Below are 19062 nucleotides of genomic sequence, written 5' to 3'. Positions count from 1 at the left end.
AAAAAGGGAGATTTTCTCTTTTGTGAGGATAAATGACTTTATTGAATAAATAAATGTCTTATTTATTTTCAACCCTTTGTCTTTTTCTTTCTCCCTTTTTGAATTATTTTTCTCCTCTTTTAAAGTTGATTTAGGTTTTGTCTATTTAATAGATAATTAATGACCTAATGTGATTTTTGATGTGAAAGTTTGTTGTGTTTCTTCCGATTTTCTCTTTAATTTGCAATGATTGATCGGAACTACGTGATTTAGGTCTTTGCCAATTTTTGGGTGTCTACACCCACCTGGAAGATGTACAATTGGGCATAATTGTTTGATAATTTTACAAATTGTTGTTACTAATTTTATCTAGATATTTAAGATAAGAATTTTGTTTGTTAAACTGTTTCAATCAAGTGTGAAGCCAAATTTGACATTAAATTGACTCCTATTCTCTATTGATGTACAACTAGGAGGATTTGGCTGCAACTCCTTCAATCGACTTGCAATAATTTTTATTTGCAGATTAAAATTGCCACAATACTTTGTCAAAATTGATTTACAATTTCTAATCATCCAAGCATCTCAAAAATACCCAAATTACCCTTTTAAGTTGGTCAATGACTTAAATCCAATTCCATAGGCAAACTGGAGGGACATCTAGCCTACAATCTCGAAGAGATTTTGTTCCACAAGAAAACTAGAGGAACATCCAAACTACACTCTTTAAGAGTTTTTGTTCTTGGAGAGAAATATTATTACAACTCTGCAATTTAAAGCTTCGTCTCAATTCTTTAATGAATGCAAATGACCTATGTACTAAAAAATTAGAAACAGTTCCTACTCTACTTAATGGTCCCCCTGCTGATCCTTTTGTCAACTTTTAGTTCTTCTGAAAAGTAAGAGAATGCCCTAAAATGTAGGAATTGCCATCAAAGTGTTCAAAATGACTCTCAAATTATTGACTTACAAAAATGAAGTGATAGCCCAACCTCCTACATATTGTTGTTGCCAAAGAATGTTTTAATATTTAAATTCTAACAATTTTTTAAATATTTGGTCAAGGTATGAACCAACTATTGTTTGAGAGATGATAGTTCTTATTTGATTTTTATTCCTTGTATGCTTTTGTAGTGGACAACTTTAGTTGACATAATAGTTGAGATTTCAAACTTGCAAAGCATATCAGCTTTCAAATTCTTAGAAAGGAGGTCACAAATTCAAGTCCAGAATATGTATACCCCTGAATTTTTTTTAAAAATAATCTCATATCATTGTCACCATAAAACTATGACTAATGTTATAGGTTATAGAACTGCTGCAGCTATTCGAATTCCTTTTCCTTGAAATTAATTGTTTTGATAACAAAATAACTATCCGATATCACCTAAAGAGAATCTTTTATATCTTCTATAAATCAGATATCAAAGCTATCTTTTATATCTGATTTTTTTTATAGGTCCGACATCAGACAATCATTTTTTGTCTCTACTTCTATAATTAGCCGATAGGCTTTCACCTGGGCGATAGCCCACCGGGAATTCCTCACGCTGCAGCTTCCAAACGGGAACTCTGTCATCGGAATGTTCGTTGCCGATCATTCCTATTGTGTTGGCAGATGCTCTGACTCACAACATCCAAACACTCAGTCTATGCTACATGGGAGCTACTGTGGTGGCTTTGCCAATGAGTTACTGGCAGGAATGGTGCCAAAAAGCTCCTACGGTGGGCTTCTCCTCATCCGTCCAGACTGCTGGATAAACATGCCATCGAACACCTTGCTTTCAACTCGCATTAGACACGGAGGTGCTCACTATGAATTACCACCCTAGCTAAAATATATAAATGATGTGCAAGGCATACTATTTACAATAGCAGAGTTATTTAGAGAGAAGATCTTGTGACATTGGGAAAGTTGTAGGTGATTGCAGCATTGCTGTAGAATCCTACCTTATCAATTTGCTCTGCATCCTTTTCATCATATTCTTGTAGAAAGGTGTTGCTGGAAATGTAATATTATTCGTTTTTACATCTATATGGACACAAGCTAGGTAGAAACTGGTAGTTGTCCCTTCACGGGCTTTAAGTATAGACTAGGTGTTAGTTTATTATCTTACAAGCATCCTTGCTACCATTTTCGGAGGTTTTGACCCATTAGCCTCGAAGTGTATTTTACTCTGTACACATTATGTTAGCACTATTATTGGTGCTACAGCCAAAGCTACATTTCTTGTACAGTGAGCTCCTTTTGAAATACCACCTTATTTGGAAGTTTATTTGTAGAGTGTTTTTTGTTTCTGTACATATCATGGCAGGGGTGGAGAATAGCTTGCTAGATCCTCTTGCATGTGGCTGCTAATGTTTGCTGCACACGATTATGCATGTTTTGGCTACGATAGCATGCAAAATTTTGAGTATATAAGATTCAAGAAGTACATAAACTAAAATGCTCACTGTTTTGTAACAACTGTCTGTGCTTGTGCAAAATTTCCCCTTTCATCTAGTACGTTGGCTTCATTGCGAAATCTGCAAGAACTTCATAAATCTTTTGTGAATTACTTGCTTGAATAGCAGAAAGAAGGATAAATTCATGCATGGGCATGATTAAAATTTGAGATTCATCATTTAGGTTGTGCTCGAAGGAATTATAAGATGGAGAGCAGATCTCAGAACAAGCATTCAAGCAGTTATTATTATGACAGTGAAATTGAGATTATAGAATCGTCTATAGGGGGTAAGGAACATTGCCATTTTTCATATTTTTTCACCAATTATGTATCCAATGCGTTTAACGGTAGTATAACTAAGAACAAGTTTGGCGAAAATCAGATTAGGTCTAGACAAGTTTCCAAACATTTAAGCTTTCATTTTTGTTTTCATTTTTTCCCCACATTTAAGTTGGACTTGAGCTGCATGGATGAGGATGACGAATATTTATACCCATTAAATAGAATTGTTATAAAGGCTCCATTCAGAATGGCTGTGAACTATACTCTTGGAGTTGACCCTTGAATTTCTGAGGCAACAAAGCTATATGTGCTCAACTGAGTAGGAAAAATCATCTAGTCAGATATGTATAGAGGAACTATTGGCTCTTGCAATAAGGTGTACACATCGTGTCACTGGGTTAGCCTGCCCTCTAGCGACTGTTGTATGCCACTTATCGTGAGAATTTCTCCACTGCAGAACTTTTTCCTCGGGCTTGGGCTTCCAAAAATGCATGAATTTATGTTTGAATTTAAGTCTCAATTGCTAAAAAAAAATTTAAAAAAATTGTTGAGGCCCTTTTGGTTTATCTTCTGAATGGTGAACTCTTTGTGAACCTGTTTTGTTTATTCTCTAGATGTGGTGAAACCTATATCCTCTTTGTAATTTCGTATTCTTATACAAGTAGTGTTTACTTGCGAATTATCCCTTCTCTGGACTAGTGCGAAAGCTAGAATCGAAATAACCATCTTCATCAGACAGTTTGGAGAATGTGCTGCAGCTCTGTTAATTATGTTGGTCATTCATGTTCATCATAAAATTTCTCTTGTAAGCTTTCACAAGTGAGGATCTGATGCAGCAAATTGGTATCTTACTGAATGGCAACCTAAATAGCTAGCATTAGCATGCATTCTCTTTCTTTGGTAGTCGACAGGTAAACACCTTCTTCTCTGAGCTATAAGAGGTTAGCTTACATACCTCATACACAATAACGTTCTTAAGTCCGCATCATCACCATCATGCAACTAGATATCTCACAATAAAACAAAATGAAAGGATAAGCTCTGTTTTGAAGCCAGTTAGGGCCTCTATGCTTGCCCACTAGATTTTCATCCCTTATTTTCTATTAACACGCCTGTGAAACCTCAGAAATAGTGTCTAATTCTGGTTAATAAAAGTTGAATGCTTTACATGATGCAATTTCTCAGATCAAATATTTAGACCAGGAATTGTTTCTGGCAATAAACTTGTACCCATCACTTAGCCTTCTTCACCCTAATTTAACAAGCTTACAATAAAAATGATCTCTGTAAGGGACAATTGAAGACATGAAATTTCACGGTCCACAATATAATCTTGGCAATTTTTGGATTTGATGTGGATTAAATTCTATGATCCATCATTTTTCTTCCATAGTTAACCTATCATGACAATGGATCGTGATGGTTAATCTGAAATGTTGATGAGTAAAAACGCTACATAATCAAATCCAAAAATACTGCCAAAATCCTTAAATGACTGTTTTTCCAGCTCTGTCTTTCTTGTGTGTGTTTTGTATATAGTCCGGATATGTATTTTTCTTTGATATGGAAAGTGTACAGTTAGCCTCAGGTGATATGTCGATATGATCTATTCAAATTTGAACTTAATGTGACAAAAGTTCAAAAGAACTGAAAATAAGTTATAACTAATAAGCATAAAATGAGTGTGACTATGCACTAACCCTAAAGAGAGCCAAAGCACTTTCTTCTCACTCATATCAGCCCTCTTTGGGGTTCATATTTGAAGACTGTCCATAAATTGCAATAATCCCGTCGAACCAGCGGGATAGTATTTGCGCCCATGCCCCATACTAGGGGGCACGTGAATGCAGAAGTCCTTGTAATACTTTATCTAGCATACATAAATGTGACTCTAATTTTTGAAATAAGAAAATGAATTACAGCTTATGCACAAAAATGGCTTTGTTGCCAAGGTTTCAAATAGGTGGACAGATTTTAGTAAAGTACGTTCTTGTAATACTTTAGTTAGTATACATAAATGTAACTGTAATTTTTGAAATAACAAAATGAATTACAAAATGGCTTTGTTGCCAAGGTTTCAAATAGGTGGATAGATTTCAGTAAAGTACCTTAAATGACCTATCTGATTCTTACATAAATCATAATTAGAGGCTTACATAGATAGAATGGCCACCCACATAAGCTCAACACAATCCACCCATACAGCCTTATGACTTACTCTCAAAAGAGGCCAAAATGTTGTCCTTAATTCATTCAAATACAAGATCAGATATGAACATCCAGGTTCGATCAAATTCAAAAATTGGTTTGCCCCTCTGATTCTTACATAAATCATAATTAGAGGCTTACATAAACAGAATGGTTACCCACATAAGCTCAACACAATCCAAAATGTCATCATTAATTCATTCAAATACAAGATCAGATCTGAACATTCAGGTTCGATCAAATTCAAAAATTGGTTTGCCCTCTCTATCAAACTCTTCACGATTTAAGGAATTGATTTGCCCTTTGCATCAAACTCTTCATCTTCACGATTTAAAGAATATTGTACAGTTAATTTCTACAACAAACTAATGCTCTATTGTCACCTCCATTCCACATTACAACAGCAATGCCTATCGGCTGTACCCTTGGACCCTGCTGGGGTACAGGCGCTAGTTTAATTTGAAACTGTAACCTCTCAAATGCACAGAATTTAATTTGAAAATGGAACCTCTCAAACGCACAGAATTCGAATCCGGGGCCTCTAAAATTACGGTCTCTTTGATTTTGAAGATGTGAAGAGATGCAAAAGATTAATTCTATAATCTACGGCTACGGCAGAGAATAAGCAGATCAATATCAGCTGATGAATGATATTTGCTCAAAATATCCGGTTGCTCTTAGATCGAGGGGAAATTCTCCGGCGTATACAGTCGCTGGTTTATCGGACAATTTTCAGGAAATTCAGGAAGGTTAAAATAAAATAAAACATGGAAAGAAGCTTTCTACAATAATCTTTAAATTTTCCCTAAAAATAAATACATTAAAATATGCAAATGAAGCTTTCACCCCTGCTCCAGCAATTCGGCTTTCCAACACCGCAAGCAGCGCATTCATAATACTTTCTTGAAATGGAAGTAGTCTTTTAAAGTTCTCATATCAATGTTTTTGGCTTTGCATCAGGTATCAATAGTTAGCCTGTATTAGATATCTTATTTCTATAATTTGAGCATGTAAACCTATTTTAGATTGTATTAGGTATCTTAGTTGTATGATTTGAACATATGAATCCATGACCTCTAAAGTATATAGAATCTTGAACCTGTAATTTCTAAAAATACAGATTTTGTATAATTTGAACATATGAATCCGTGACCTCTAAAATATGTAGAATTTGAACCTCTAATCTCTTAAAAACAGATTGTTCTCTTTGATTTTCAGGATATGGAGAGATGCAAAGAAAGTTCCTACGGTTATGGCAGAGAAACAGCAGACGAATATCAGCAGATGGACGGTATTTGCTCTTATTTTTCGGGAACTGATAGATTGAGGGGCAAAATTTCCGGCGTAAACAGTTGCCGGTTTATTGGAGATTTTCAGGCAAAAAATAATAATCCAGCAGGTGCTTTCGCACTATTCGCCTTTTGGCTAAATAAGACGAACATAAACGGCTAAATCGGACACAGTGTTGTGCCTCAAATGCGATAATTGAACCGTAATGATACTACAAAACCTAAAATTGAACCCCAGCCAGTCTCTTCCCTGTCCAATACACATTGTGAAATTCAATTTCTGCGAGATCGTAAGTTCGAATCCCGGATGGCTGGAATCTGCTCCACTACCTCTTTCGCTCCTTGCAAGTCCCGAATTTCGCACATGGTTTCAGCTCAATCTCCGATTAGTAATCCAATTCAGACTTTGAATCTAGAGTATTTCTCGATTCTCAGAAAGCATCAAATCTCCTTTGCACCGGGCGATTCTGAGGTTCCTTTGAAAGTGATAAATGCAAAGCCATGCAAAAGAGCATGGGCTAATTTGTATGAGTTTCGATCTGCGAAATTGAGGAAGGTGGAGTGCAAAAAGCAAGAGGGCAAGGGATTGAATAATGGGGACTGGAGTTGTAGAATTTTAAAGGTAGGAGCAATTCTCTCGGACGGATTTCCATTGTGGGTTGCATTGGCTTGCTTTGCTGGATTGATCCGCCCCCAGGCTTTTCTCTGGATCAGAGGAAAATGGCAGATTTCTTGCGTTAGCATTACCATGCTAGGTAACTGAATGTTTACTGTTAAAAAAGCTGCCCCTTGCAATTCGTAGGTTTTTGTTTTTTGTCATATTATTATTTTATGTTAACACCTATCTATGAGCTATCCATTATTAGATATTTTTAAGGAGTCTTAGGTTTTAAGTACATATTTCTTGAGGGTTTTATGATTGAACACATATTATATCTTTCATTGTTAGATATAGTAACAATTTCTATAGATAAGATTGTTAAACCATCAATATCATCATCATCTAAAATTTTAAATCTTTGATGTTAGTAGAATCTTTATTCATAAAAAATAAATTTAAAAATGTATTTTGCTACTTGTTATCAATAATTTTACAAAAGTTAATAAAAAATAATAATTGAATTTCTTTATGTGAACATTTGAATCTCCACTCTTTCATAATATGAATCTCAAATGTAGTGAATTAATTCAAATACTTATGAATTCCACTTATAGTCAACTTTTTAAAACTCAAACATTGCTTTGTAGATAAACATTTATTCCAAAAGATAATTTATTTCTTTCCAACCAAAAGTCTAATGGCACACATAAATTTGTTTCTTCCACAACTCCTTTAGATTTCACAATTTAACTTGGGTGAGTTGCTTATAATTAAAAGCAAATATATAGGAGTGGCTTCAAGGGCAACCTTGGTTTTCATAAGACAAATACTAGACTACTAATTTTGCCTCAAAACTAAGTTACCAGACTGCGCTCCCACTAGCAACTAGGATGTAACATACCCTACTAATTCTACCTTGAATTTTTTAGTTTTGATTCAACAGCATTTTGTCAAACAGTTGGTGTGCAAAGTCTGATTTATAATTTCTGAGTTCTTGTTCAGATGTTATAATACTTCTCTGCCAAACAATGACCATATGATCTGAAGAATAGCAAGGACAAATATCTTGGCACTTGAACACTACTACAAATATGCAATGTAAAGAGTTCTTATGGACTGATCCTAAATGTTCCGTACACTTATTCCTCTATTCAAGATATACAAACTTCATATAGCTGTGTACAAAAGTGACTGAGTTTGTAGTGCAAAGACTGTTACACAGTGACTGAATATGCAAAACTCTTTATAATTATGACACCTATACATTCATTGAACTATTATAATCGGGTGTAGAAGAACCTGGAAATAATATGATCGCTGCTGTTCGAAATTTGAGGATGGATGTCCAGTTTAGCAACCCATCTAATAGCTGCTCGGTTAGGGTATGAAATATGACCTCCAAGTACACAGAATGAGGATTGTTCATGCGCACTATTCACATGCACTGTTCACGCGCACTGTAGCAGCACTGTTTACCCACAAACCTGCTCCAAATCTCACCTCCAAATCTGCTGTCCATGCTGTTCAATGTCTGCAATGATATGCCTTTGGAAATGGAACAATTTCAATCTTACCTGTAGCTGAAAAATTGAAGCTGAATGCACACAGTATGAAGCTAATAGATCTTAAATCCCTTGACTCTGTCTTCCAAGAGCGAAAGGATTGTCACCAATGGAGGATTTCGTCTCCAAAAGCCAGCAACCAAACCAACCAAACTAAGCTTGAATTCATCAATCTCTTCATATCTCCACACCCCATTCATGGCTGTATATAAAGTCCTCTTAGAGGGTCGACCCCCACTCCACAAGCAATGTGGGATTAAATCTCATATTTGCATTTTAATATATTGTTTCCATTTATCACTTTAAAATACAAAATATAATAAAGTAACCTTATAATATTAATTTAATTGAAGTTACTTTATTAAATAACTTCCGGCATTAAAATTCCATAGCAAATGATCTCGAAACACCACAAATGATAGCTCGTTAGAAAGAGCTAAGAAAAACACATCCAACCCCATCATCAAAATTATCATCCGGCTAGCCTGGCTGACTTACTAAAAATAGTAAGTCACATTGTAAATGCCTCCAAACGAACTTAGTTGGCCCCAGAACAAAATCGACTAGGCCAAAACACCACAAGATCCCGTCCATGTCCTTGTTAGCCCCCCGGGACCACATAGAAGTAGGCTAACGACAACATATATCCAAACTGGTTAAACAGGGGACATTACAGTCCGCCCCTCTTGAAATTGCTTGTCCCCAAGCAATCTCAACTCTGGATGTTGAAGAACCTGCTCTGCCTCCCATGTTGCATCCTCAATAGGTAGGTTCCTCCATTTCACTAGGTACTCCCTGATAGTCCTCCTGTGAAGCACCCTCTCCCGGGTGTCAAGTATAGCTTCAGGAACCAAGATAAGCTTTCCCTCATCATCGAGAGGTGGCAATACTACTGAAGGCACCACATTGTGCCCCAATGCCTTTTTAAGGCGTGACACATGGAACACATTATGCACTTTACTGTCTGCAGGCAGTTCCAACTCATAAGCTACCTCGCCCACTCTCCTGATTACTCTGAATGGTCCATAGTAGCGCGGTTTCAATTTCTCTGTTCCACTCCTCTTGAGAGAGGACTGCCTATACGGCTGTAACATGAGGTACACCATGTCTCCCACCTCAAAAGACCTCTCAACCCTGTGCTGATCAGCATATTGCTTCTGCTGATTTTGTGCCTTTTGCAAGTTTTCCTTCAAGGATCGCATAATGTCCTGACACTCTTGCAAAAGATCCTTGGCCTTAGGCACCCTACTGTCCCCAAATAACAAATCCAAGAAATTAGGAGCATCATACCCGTATAGTGCCATAAAAGGGGACATTTGAATAGACATATGGTAAGAGGTATTATAGCAGTACTCCCCTAGATGTAGCCACTTCACCCAAGACCTCTGCTGCCCTGCAATATAGTTTCGGAGATATCCCTCAACCCACTTGTTCACTATCTCTGTTTGCCCATCAGTTTGGGGGTGGTAACTGGTACTCGGAGTGAGCTCTGTTCCACATAACTTGAACAACTCCTGCCAAAAGTGGCTCATAAATCTGCTGTCTCTGTCACTGACTATGCTTCTTGGTATCCCATGTAGTCTGAATACCTCTCGAAAAAATAGTTCTGCTGTTTGTGTTGCTGAATACGTAGACGAAATTGCAAAGAAATGTGCAAATTTCGTCAATCTGTCTACCACAACAAAGATACAATCCCGACCCTGTGCCTTGGGGAGGCCTGTGATGAAATCCATGGAAATGCTATCCCACTTCTTCTCTGGTATGGGTAGGGGCTGTAGTAAACCACCTGGAAAGGAATGTTCTTGTTTGTTCTGCTGACATACTTGGCACTCTCTAACAAATTGAAGCACCTCTGTTTTGAGTCCTTTCCAAGTGAAGCGCTCTCTCACCTGCCGATATGTCTTAAAGAATCCAGGATGTCCTGCCAATGGTGAATCATGAAACGCCCTCAAAATCTTCTGCTTCATAGCAGACCCGGGTACTAAATAAATCCTTTCCTTGTAGATGATCAGATCATTTACAACAGTGTATCGGCTATCCTGAATAGTTCCTTCAATAATACTAGATGCCCAACTATCCTTGGCATACTCTGCCAAGATCAACTCTCTCCAATCATCCATGACTATCCCAACAGCAAGCAAATGAGGCCTTCTGGATAAAGCATCTGCGACAATATTTTTCTTCCCTTTGACGTAGACTATGTCGAAATCATAAGCTTGTAACTTACTCACCCATTTCTGTTGCCTGTCATTAAGATCCTTCTGCCCAAGGAAGTGTTTCAAGCTGTTATGATCTGTTTTTACTGTGAATCGGCTCCCTGCTAAATATTGCCTGAACTTAGCTAGCGCGTGCATGATTGCTAGCATTTCTTTGTCATAGATGCTGTAAGTTCTCTCAACACCTCGTAATTTCCTGCTCTCATATGCGATGGGATGTTTGTCCTGCATGAGGACAGCTCCTACGCCCTCTCCCGAGGCATCACACTGCAGCTCAAAAGGCCTGGTGAAATCTGGAATGGCTAAAACAGGACACGTACTCATCAGCTCCTTGAACCTGTCAAAACAATCCTGAGCCTTCTCTGACCACTTGAAACTGTCTCTCCGTGTCAAATCTGTAAGTGGTGCTGCTATCTGTGAAAATCCCTTCACAAATCTGCGGTAGAACCCACAAAGCCCGAGAAATCCCTTGAGTTGTGAAGTGTTCCTCGGCGGTGGCCAATCCAGAATGGCCCTGATCTTGTCTGGGTCAACCCGAACACTTCCTGCACTAATAATATGCCCTAGATAGAGCAACTCTGTCATCCCGAACTCGCATTTACTCATCTTGGCATATAATGACTCCCTCTCTAAAATACTGAGCACTGTATCAATATGCTTCAAATGTTCCTCCCAAGTATGGCTGTATATCAGTATATCATCAAAGAATATCAACACAAAATTCCTCAGCTGATCTCTGAACACTCTATTCATACAGGACTGAAAAGTGGCGGGAGCATTAGTCAACCCGAAAGGCATGACTAAGAACTCAAAATGTCCGTAGTGGCATCTAAAAGCTGTCTTCTCCACATCCCCCTCTCTAACCCGTATCTGGTGGTAGCCAGATCTCAAATCAATCTTAGAGAAGTAGCATGCACCGTGCAATTCATCAATAAGCTCATCGATGCGCGGGATAGGGTATCGGTTCTTGATTGTCTTCTTGTTTAGCTCCCTATAATCAATGCACATCCTCATTGTACCATCCTTCTTCTTCACCAATACTACTGAAGAAGCAAAAGGACTCTTGCTTGGCCGTATGTGCCCCATGTCAATCAACTCCTTGATTGCCTTTTCTATTTCATCCTTATATCTCTTGGGGTGGCGGTAAGGTGTGATGATAACTGGCTTAGCCCCTTCCTCTAACTCAATAACATGCTCGATTCCCCTATCTGGGGGTCTTCCTGGAGGTATCTCATCAAACACCTTAGTATGTTTGGTTATTATTTTTTGTACATCAGGTGGATACTCCTGTTTATGCTGCTCTGTCACCTCAGGCATTACTTTGAACTCTGTTGCCCACTGCACCTGATCATGTCTAAAGAAACTCTGCATTCGTTTGAGTGAGACCACTCGAAGTCTCCCATCTGACAAACCTCTGAGCACTATCTTCTTACCATTTGCCTCAAACCTCATTTCCATTTTCTGGAGGTTAAATGTAAACTCTTCCAAAGACTTCATCCAGTTCATTCCAAGCACCATATCCTGATCACCAATGTTGACCACAAAGAAATCTCCTGTCATGTCATAATCTCCCAAACGAAGCTGCAAGTTGGAGATTTTCTTGGTACAGTCAATTTTGAAGCCATCGGCAACCATCACCTTAAATCCCCTATGCTCCTCTGTATGTAGCCCTCTGCGTGTCACAAACTTCTCATCAATGAAGTTATGTGTTGCCCCTGTATCAATGAGTGCCACAAATCTCTGTCCATCCAAAGTTCCCCTAACTCTGAAAGTGACGGCCTCCTGTATACTAGACAACTGAGCTATCGTGCCATCACTACGTGCTTCCTCATGTGAAGAATTATCATCATCTCCATCTGATTCTGATGACTGCTCTGAATCTCCATCCACTGACTCTTCAGCTGAAAAGTACTCCATCTGCTTAGCTTTTGCTTTCAATGGACACTTATGTGACAAATCCCAAGGCTCCCTGCAATGAAAACAAAGCTTCTTCTTCCTGAGATCATTAAGTGTTTCATTGTCCAACCTCTTACTTTCCTCCTTAGGTGGCGGAGGCTCTCTATGAAAAGGTTTCCTGTCCTTATCTTTCCTTGAAGGGAAACTCTTTGCGAGGAATTTATTTTTAGAAGCTGAAGAGGAATCCATGTCACGAGCTTTCTTAATGGCTTCCTGCAAAGTGGGAGGGTTGAGAGCTTTAATCCACCCTCTCAACGGATCAGCTAACCCATCCATAAATAGAACCAGTATCCTCCGTTCAGATACATCTGTTACTAACACTGCAAGTTTCTGAAACTCTGAAATGTATGTCTCCAATGATCCCCATTGTTTAAGCTGAGCTAACTCCTTGAAATGGAGTTCTGGATCCTTCCTATCAAAACGTTCAATCAGTCTTTCCGTGAACTCCACATATGAGGTAATGTGTGCATGACCCATAGTGACCATACCATGATGCCACCACTCGTGTGCTAACCCCTCCAGATGAATTGCTGCGTACTTAATAGCTTCTTCCTCAGGCATAGGGTTCAATTGAAAGTATGTGTCAAGCTTTTGAACCCAAGCTCTTGCTGAAGACTTCCCCGAGCCATCATAATATGGTAACTGAAGTTTCCCTACTTTCTTCCGTAGCTCATAGTTCTGGTTCCTGTCATGTCCACGTGGCATATGTTTCATCCGCACATCCATATACTCCCTAAAGGTAATTGCAGCAGTAAAATCTGGACCTCCGGCTTCCCAATCTCTCCTCAACTGGTCCTGTATATCAATGATCTGGGGTTCTGGTACGGGCTGCTCTGGAGCTCTAGGAGGGAATGTGGGAATCATGGGCCTCGAACTCACGGTCCTAGCTTGCTGGGGTGCATGACCGAAATTGTTCCCAACTTGTTCACCTTCATTATGTGTCCCATCCTGATTATTCCCATTCTGATTGTTACCATTCTGATTATTACCTCCACCCATGTTAGCATTCAACCCCATTTGACGAGCCATCATCTGCATCATAAGCTCCAATCTCTGATTCTGTTCCTGTGCCCTTTGTTCTGCTAATCGCTGTCCCTGTGCCAAGGTCTCTAATAATTGTAAAAATCTTTCCTCTCCAGGCTCTGGACCGGCATTCCCGCCTCCACCTAATCTTGTATTCCTGTCATCTCGGTCACCCATATTGCTGTCTTGATCAAAAAATACCTCCGCTGTGTCTGTATGACTGGATTCTATACCCCCCTGTACGGATGAACTAGACTGTTTGCTTTGCAGGTCTGAACTCCTACTTTGTCTTGCTCTGGTATTGCGGAAATTATAAGGCCCCTGTCGCATGCTCAAACATAAATGCTCTGATTTTAGTGTTTTGACAAAAACACTTTCCCCTCTATCCGCCAGTTCCAAATTTCCTATAAGACCTCCACAGGATGGCAGGACTTATAGCTCTGATACCACTGTAACATACCCTACTAATTCTACCTTGAATTTTTTAGTTTTGATTCAACAGCATTTTGTCAAACAGTTGGTGTGCAAAGTCTGATTTATAATTTCTGAGTTCTTGTTCAGATGTTATAATACTTCTCTGCCAAACAATGACCATATGATCTGAAGAATAGCAAGGACAAATATCTTGGCACTTGAACACTACTACAAATATGCAATGTAAAGAGTTCTTATGGACTGATCCTAAATGTTCCGTACACTTATTCCTCTATTCAAGATATACAAACTTCATATAGCTGTGTACAAAAGTGACTGAGTTTGTAGTGCAAAGACTGTTACACAGTGACTGAATATGCAAAACTCTTTATAATTATGACACCTATACATTCATTGAACTATTATAATCGGGTGTAGAAGAACCTGGAAATAATATGATCGCTGCTGTTCGAAATTTGAGGATGGATGTCCAGTTTAGCAACCCATCTAATAGCTGCTCGGTTAGGGTATGAAATATGACCTCCAAGTACACAGAATGAGGATTGTTCATGCGCACTATTCACATGCACTGTTCACGCGCACTGTAGCAGCACTGTTTACCCACAAACCTGCTCCAAATCTCACCTCCAAATCTGCTGTCCATGCTGTTCAATGTCTGCAATGATATGCCTTTGGAAATGGAACAATTTCAATCTTACCTGTAGCTGAAAAATTGAAGCTGAATGCACACAGTATGAAGCTAATAGATCTTAAATCCCTTGACTCTGTCTTCCAAGAGCGAAAGGATTGTCACCAATGGAGGATTTCGTCTCCAAAAGCCAGCAACCAAACCAACCAAACTAAGCTTGAATTCATCAATCTCTTCATATCTCCACACCCCATTCATGGCTGTATATAAAGTCCTCTTAGAGGGTCGACCCCCACTCCACAAGCAATGTGGGATTAAATCTCATATTTGCATTTTAATATATTGTTTCCATTTATCACTTTAAAATACAAAATATAATAAAGTAACCTTATAATATTAATTTAATTGAAGTTACTTTATTAAATAACTTCCGGCATTAAAATTCCATAGCAAATGATCTCGAAACACCACAAATGATAGCTCGTTAGAAAGAGCTAAGAAAAACACATCCAACCCCATCATCAAAATTATCATCCGGCTAGCCTGGCTGACTTACTAAAAATAGTAAGTCACATTGTAAATGCCTCCAAACGAACTTAGTTGGCCCCAGAACAAAATCGACTAGGCCAAAACACCACAAGATCCCGTCCATGTCCTTGTTAGCCCCCCGGGACCACATAGAAGTAGGCTAACGACAACATATATCCAAACTGGTTAAACAGGGGACATTACAGAATTGAAAATAAAAACTTGGTTTTACTTTTTGAGGATTGGAAAAAAAATTAGATTCTTAGAAATATTAGGAATCGTTCCCGGCAATGTGTAAAAATGGATTCCTCTAGTTTTGATGTTCAGAGCTTTTTATAGTGACAACTGCGACAGTAGTTCATTATTTGAAGAAGAATACAGTAATGTCTTCCCACCATTTTGTAGTTTCAGAAAATACCAAACAATGTAATCGTTGATATTTTTAAGTGTCAAGAGGAACAACAATCAACATCAATTATAGACAAAAATATTGCAAAATTATGATGAAAAATATTATACTTAAATCAATATTTAAGCTTGTGTTCAGCTCTCAACTAAACACACAAACGTGTAAGATTTGCACCATTGTGTCAATACAATAACAAAATTGTATAGAAGGTACTGGCAACAGAATACCACCAAGAGGAGAAGAACAAACTCAAACCAACAACTTCCCAAAATATACAAGGTGCAACATTATAAGCCATATTTTCAATGAATTACGAATCCTTAGAAATATTAGGAATTGTGGTTGCTTAAAGTACATTATTAGGAATGAAGTAGAGGAATCATGCGGAAAAAGAGTTAAAAATGAGAAAGACGTGAATTTGTGAGAGATATATTGTCTGATTCTGAATTTAAACTATTTCATGTGAATAATATTAGAGATTAGATTCTGCATTTAAGTCATTGCATCTGAATGATATTATACATCTAATTTTTTATTCTATTTTTAAACTATTGCATGCTTTTGTGTTCTATTTCCAATTCCAATTTGAGGAACCAAACACATAAAATGTATCTTCCCACTCATCTTTTGAGTGAAACAAATGATTCAAGTAAAATTCCAAAAATAGGAATGAAGATTTGCAAAACCTTAATTTGGCTAAATTGAGATTTGTAGAAATCTTGATTTCTACAATTCTACAATTCCACAAACCAAATGGACCCTAAAGGCATTAACCTCACCCACTAAGGATAGAAAAAAATAAAGTAGTGTCACCGACAAGTTGAAGAAAAAATCTATAAGAGTACAATTCCCCAAGCATGATGGACCTAACATCCTAAAGGTCATTATAAGAAATTTATTTTTTCATCCAAGAACATCTACTATTATAATCAATAGATATAGAGAAAGAGGGTTCCCTTGATCAATAACTCTATAATGAGCAAAATAATCCTTTTGAGCCTAATTGGTCAAAATTGAGAAGCATCATTTCATCACACAATTCATTATACATTTTATCATCAATAGAGAATTTTTTTTTAATAATACTTAGTGAAGAAAGCTCTAGCTTTTCTTGGGATGGTGTTCACAATTCTACCACACAAGTTGCAAGATTAGTGGTTTAGAAGATACAAATCTTATCTAATAGATAAAACCATTAAATTCTCTTCTAAACCATCATTCCTATTATCGACAGCTAAAGGAGCAGGTCAAAGGAGAAGCTAGAGCTTGTCACCATAATTCTCACCCCCTTTTACTTGCCTTAAAAATTAGTCTCCTTAATATTGGTTTGTCTTCTACATCCTATTGTAGATTGTGGTAGCTTATATTTGAGACTCATTAGTTAAATCCATTTCAAGCTCATAATTATATAGATAGCAAAAGAAGAATATAGGATTAATTAGAGAGATGCTTGCAAAGATTATTAAATTGTGTTTTAGAACAATTTTTAAATGACACATCTTAGATTCATTTGTCTTTGCAAAAATGGCCAAGCTCACTAAGGATATATGAAATAAGGTAATGCTATCCACAAATTGAAGATGAGGAATAAAAGTACTATTTATCAAGTATGACAAATCTATATCCCATCTTTATCATAAAATGGACATGTAGGGATTATGATGCGCTCTTCACCAATTTTTTTAAGTGACTAAAAATTAAAAATGATAGTATTTTGACTTTTTAAAATTAATCAACAATTTTAACACTCTACAAACAAAACTGTAAAAAAATAATAACAAATGATTTTTAATTAATTAAAAATATTAGTTAATAGAACATCTTGATGTCTTGATGAATACTTATTAAGCTAGTAAAAAATCTTTTTGATCTCTATTAATTATAATTGAGAACCATCCTTTTATGATATAATTTATTATACATTATATCTAAGACAAAAACAACAATTTTGGTAATAATTTTAACCAAATATCCCACATAGGTTGATGATAGATTAGTTGAGGTTCCATTAGTAAATACAACTCCTCCTAATGACAATAACTCAAGCTTAGACTTGATTTCCAGCTCTATCTACATTTGTTAATTAAGGACATCATTATACTTTCTATGCATTTGTTAGCCTTTGAATATATTATCCTAATGTTTAAGAAATATATATAGGCGATAAAAATAATTTGACTTTTATATAAAATTTGAACAACTCTTTATATATATATATATAATCAAACATGTCTTTTTTATAATTATAACTTTATATTAGGAATTGTAGCATATTTGTGACATGAATTTAATTCTATAGGGCTAAAAGTAAAATTTATGTCAATTACCCGAGGAAGAGATTGATAATATTAAGGGATCCTAATATTAATGCTCTAGCCTATATAAGTCTAACAAAATCACTACTCATGAAACATGGACTCATGAGAGATGGATTCATGTTGAATCACTACTCATGAAACATGAGTCAGTGAGTTTGATTCAAAATCACACAGTTAAATCCTGAGAGCAACTTACTGTGGAAATTATCTCCTACTTACTAACAAAATCAGTCAAAATGATGGAGAGACACTTTCCCACTCACTAGAACCTTGTTGCCATGGAATGGCGGGCCTCATGGATTGATTATGGACATGTTTGAGGGTTTTGAAATGATATGTTTTAACAGTTTTTAATTGGCCCATCTTATATTCGCTTGTCTCTGCAAAAACTGCCAAACTCAGGCGAGTCAGCTGAGTTGAGACGCAAAACTCAAATGAGGCTTATGGAAACTCAAAGAGCCTCAAAAATTATTGCAGAGAGTTCCATCTAGGTATTAGAAACGAACTTATTGTTTAGGGACTTGTGATGCTGTAAACATGGTTACTTCGAATTCATGCTATGTGGTACTCGTTAGTTATACCCTTGTATTTAAATTTTGCATTTTAGGATAATTAAAAATGACATGACCTTAACCTGGTGGTTCTATGGAAAGGGATTTAATTTTTTCCTCTGTGATCTGCACGGAGAAGTCACTGATTTTGCATTAATATTGGTCCCATGCACTTTGACGATTTTTATCTATGATTTAGGACTCAGAAAAGATATGCTTTTCTAGAGCAGTGCAATGAAAAGAAATTGTAAGAAATACGAATAACCAGACATGTATTACCTTTGGCCATAAACGTCTCAGTGAGGCAGAGGAATCTTTCAGTTTTCCATTCATTGCACCTGCTCAAAAATTGCAGGCAAGGCAACACAAAACCATGGCTCCATCTTTTGTAGAAAATTCCATATCTTTTACCTTGCAGAATAAAGATGCCAGCAAAAGCTTCCTCCCTGGGACCACATCATAAATGGTTTTATTCATTACAATGAGTTATGGACTATATTGTTCAGGTATGGTCCACTAGAGATGGATTCCATAGTGCTTATTTGTACAGTTGTGATGAAAATACTTCAAAAATGCAATTTTTAGGATCCAGGATTTATTTGGTAAGAAAGAGTCACATATTGCATTCCT

General features: G+C 37.1%; 1 protein-coding gene and 1 long non-coding RNA gene across 3 annotated transcripts in view; both read left to right on the top strand.

The window, feature by feature from the left end:
• The first annotated feature begins 5715 nt into the window (after positions 1–5715).
• Positions 5716–6368, top strand: LOC149542526 (uncharacterized). Its single transcript, XR_016355475.1, has 2 exons — positions 5716–5876; positions 6135–6368. It is a non-coding gene; the product is annotated as an uncharacterized LOC149542526 (long non-coding RNA).
• A 7-nt stretch (positions 6369–6375) lies between these two features.
• The window catches only part of LOC149542525 (putative sodium/metabolite cotransporter BASS1, chloroplastic), an 84677-nt gene continuing 71990 nt past the window's right edge, over positions 6376–19062 (top strand). For both annotated transcript variants that reach the window (XM_089797457.1, XM_089797456.1), the window contains exon 1: positions 6376–6960. In XM_089797457.1, coding sequence (XP_089653583.1) covers positions 6513–6960 — 448 coding nt within the window. In that variant the 5' untranslated portion in view covers positions 6376–6512. The remainder of the gene's footprint in view (positions 6961–19062) is intronic.

The sequence above is a fragment of the Cupressus sempervirens genome, chromosome 8 (assembly GCF_028749045.1).
Source record: "Cupressus sempervirens isolate cs-2001-9-10 chromosome 8, ASM2874904v1, whole genome shotgun sequence".
NCBI lineage: Eukaryota > Viridiplantae > Streptophyta > Pinopsida > Cupressales > Cupressaceae > Cupressus > Cupressus sempervirens.
Note: the sequence above shows the minus strand (reverse complement) of the source record. Positions and strands in the feature narration are given on the sequence as shown.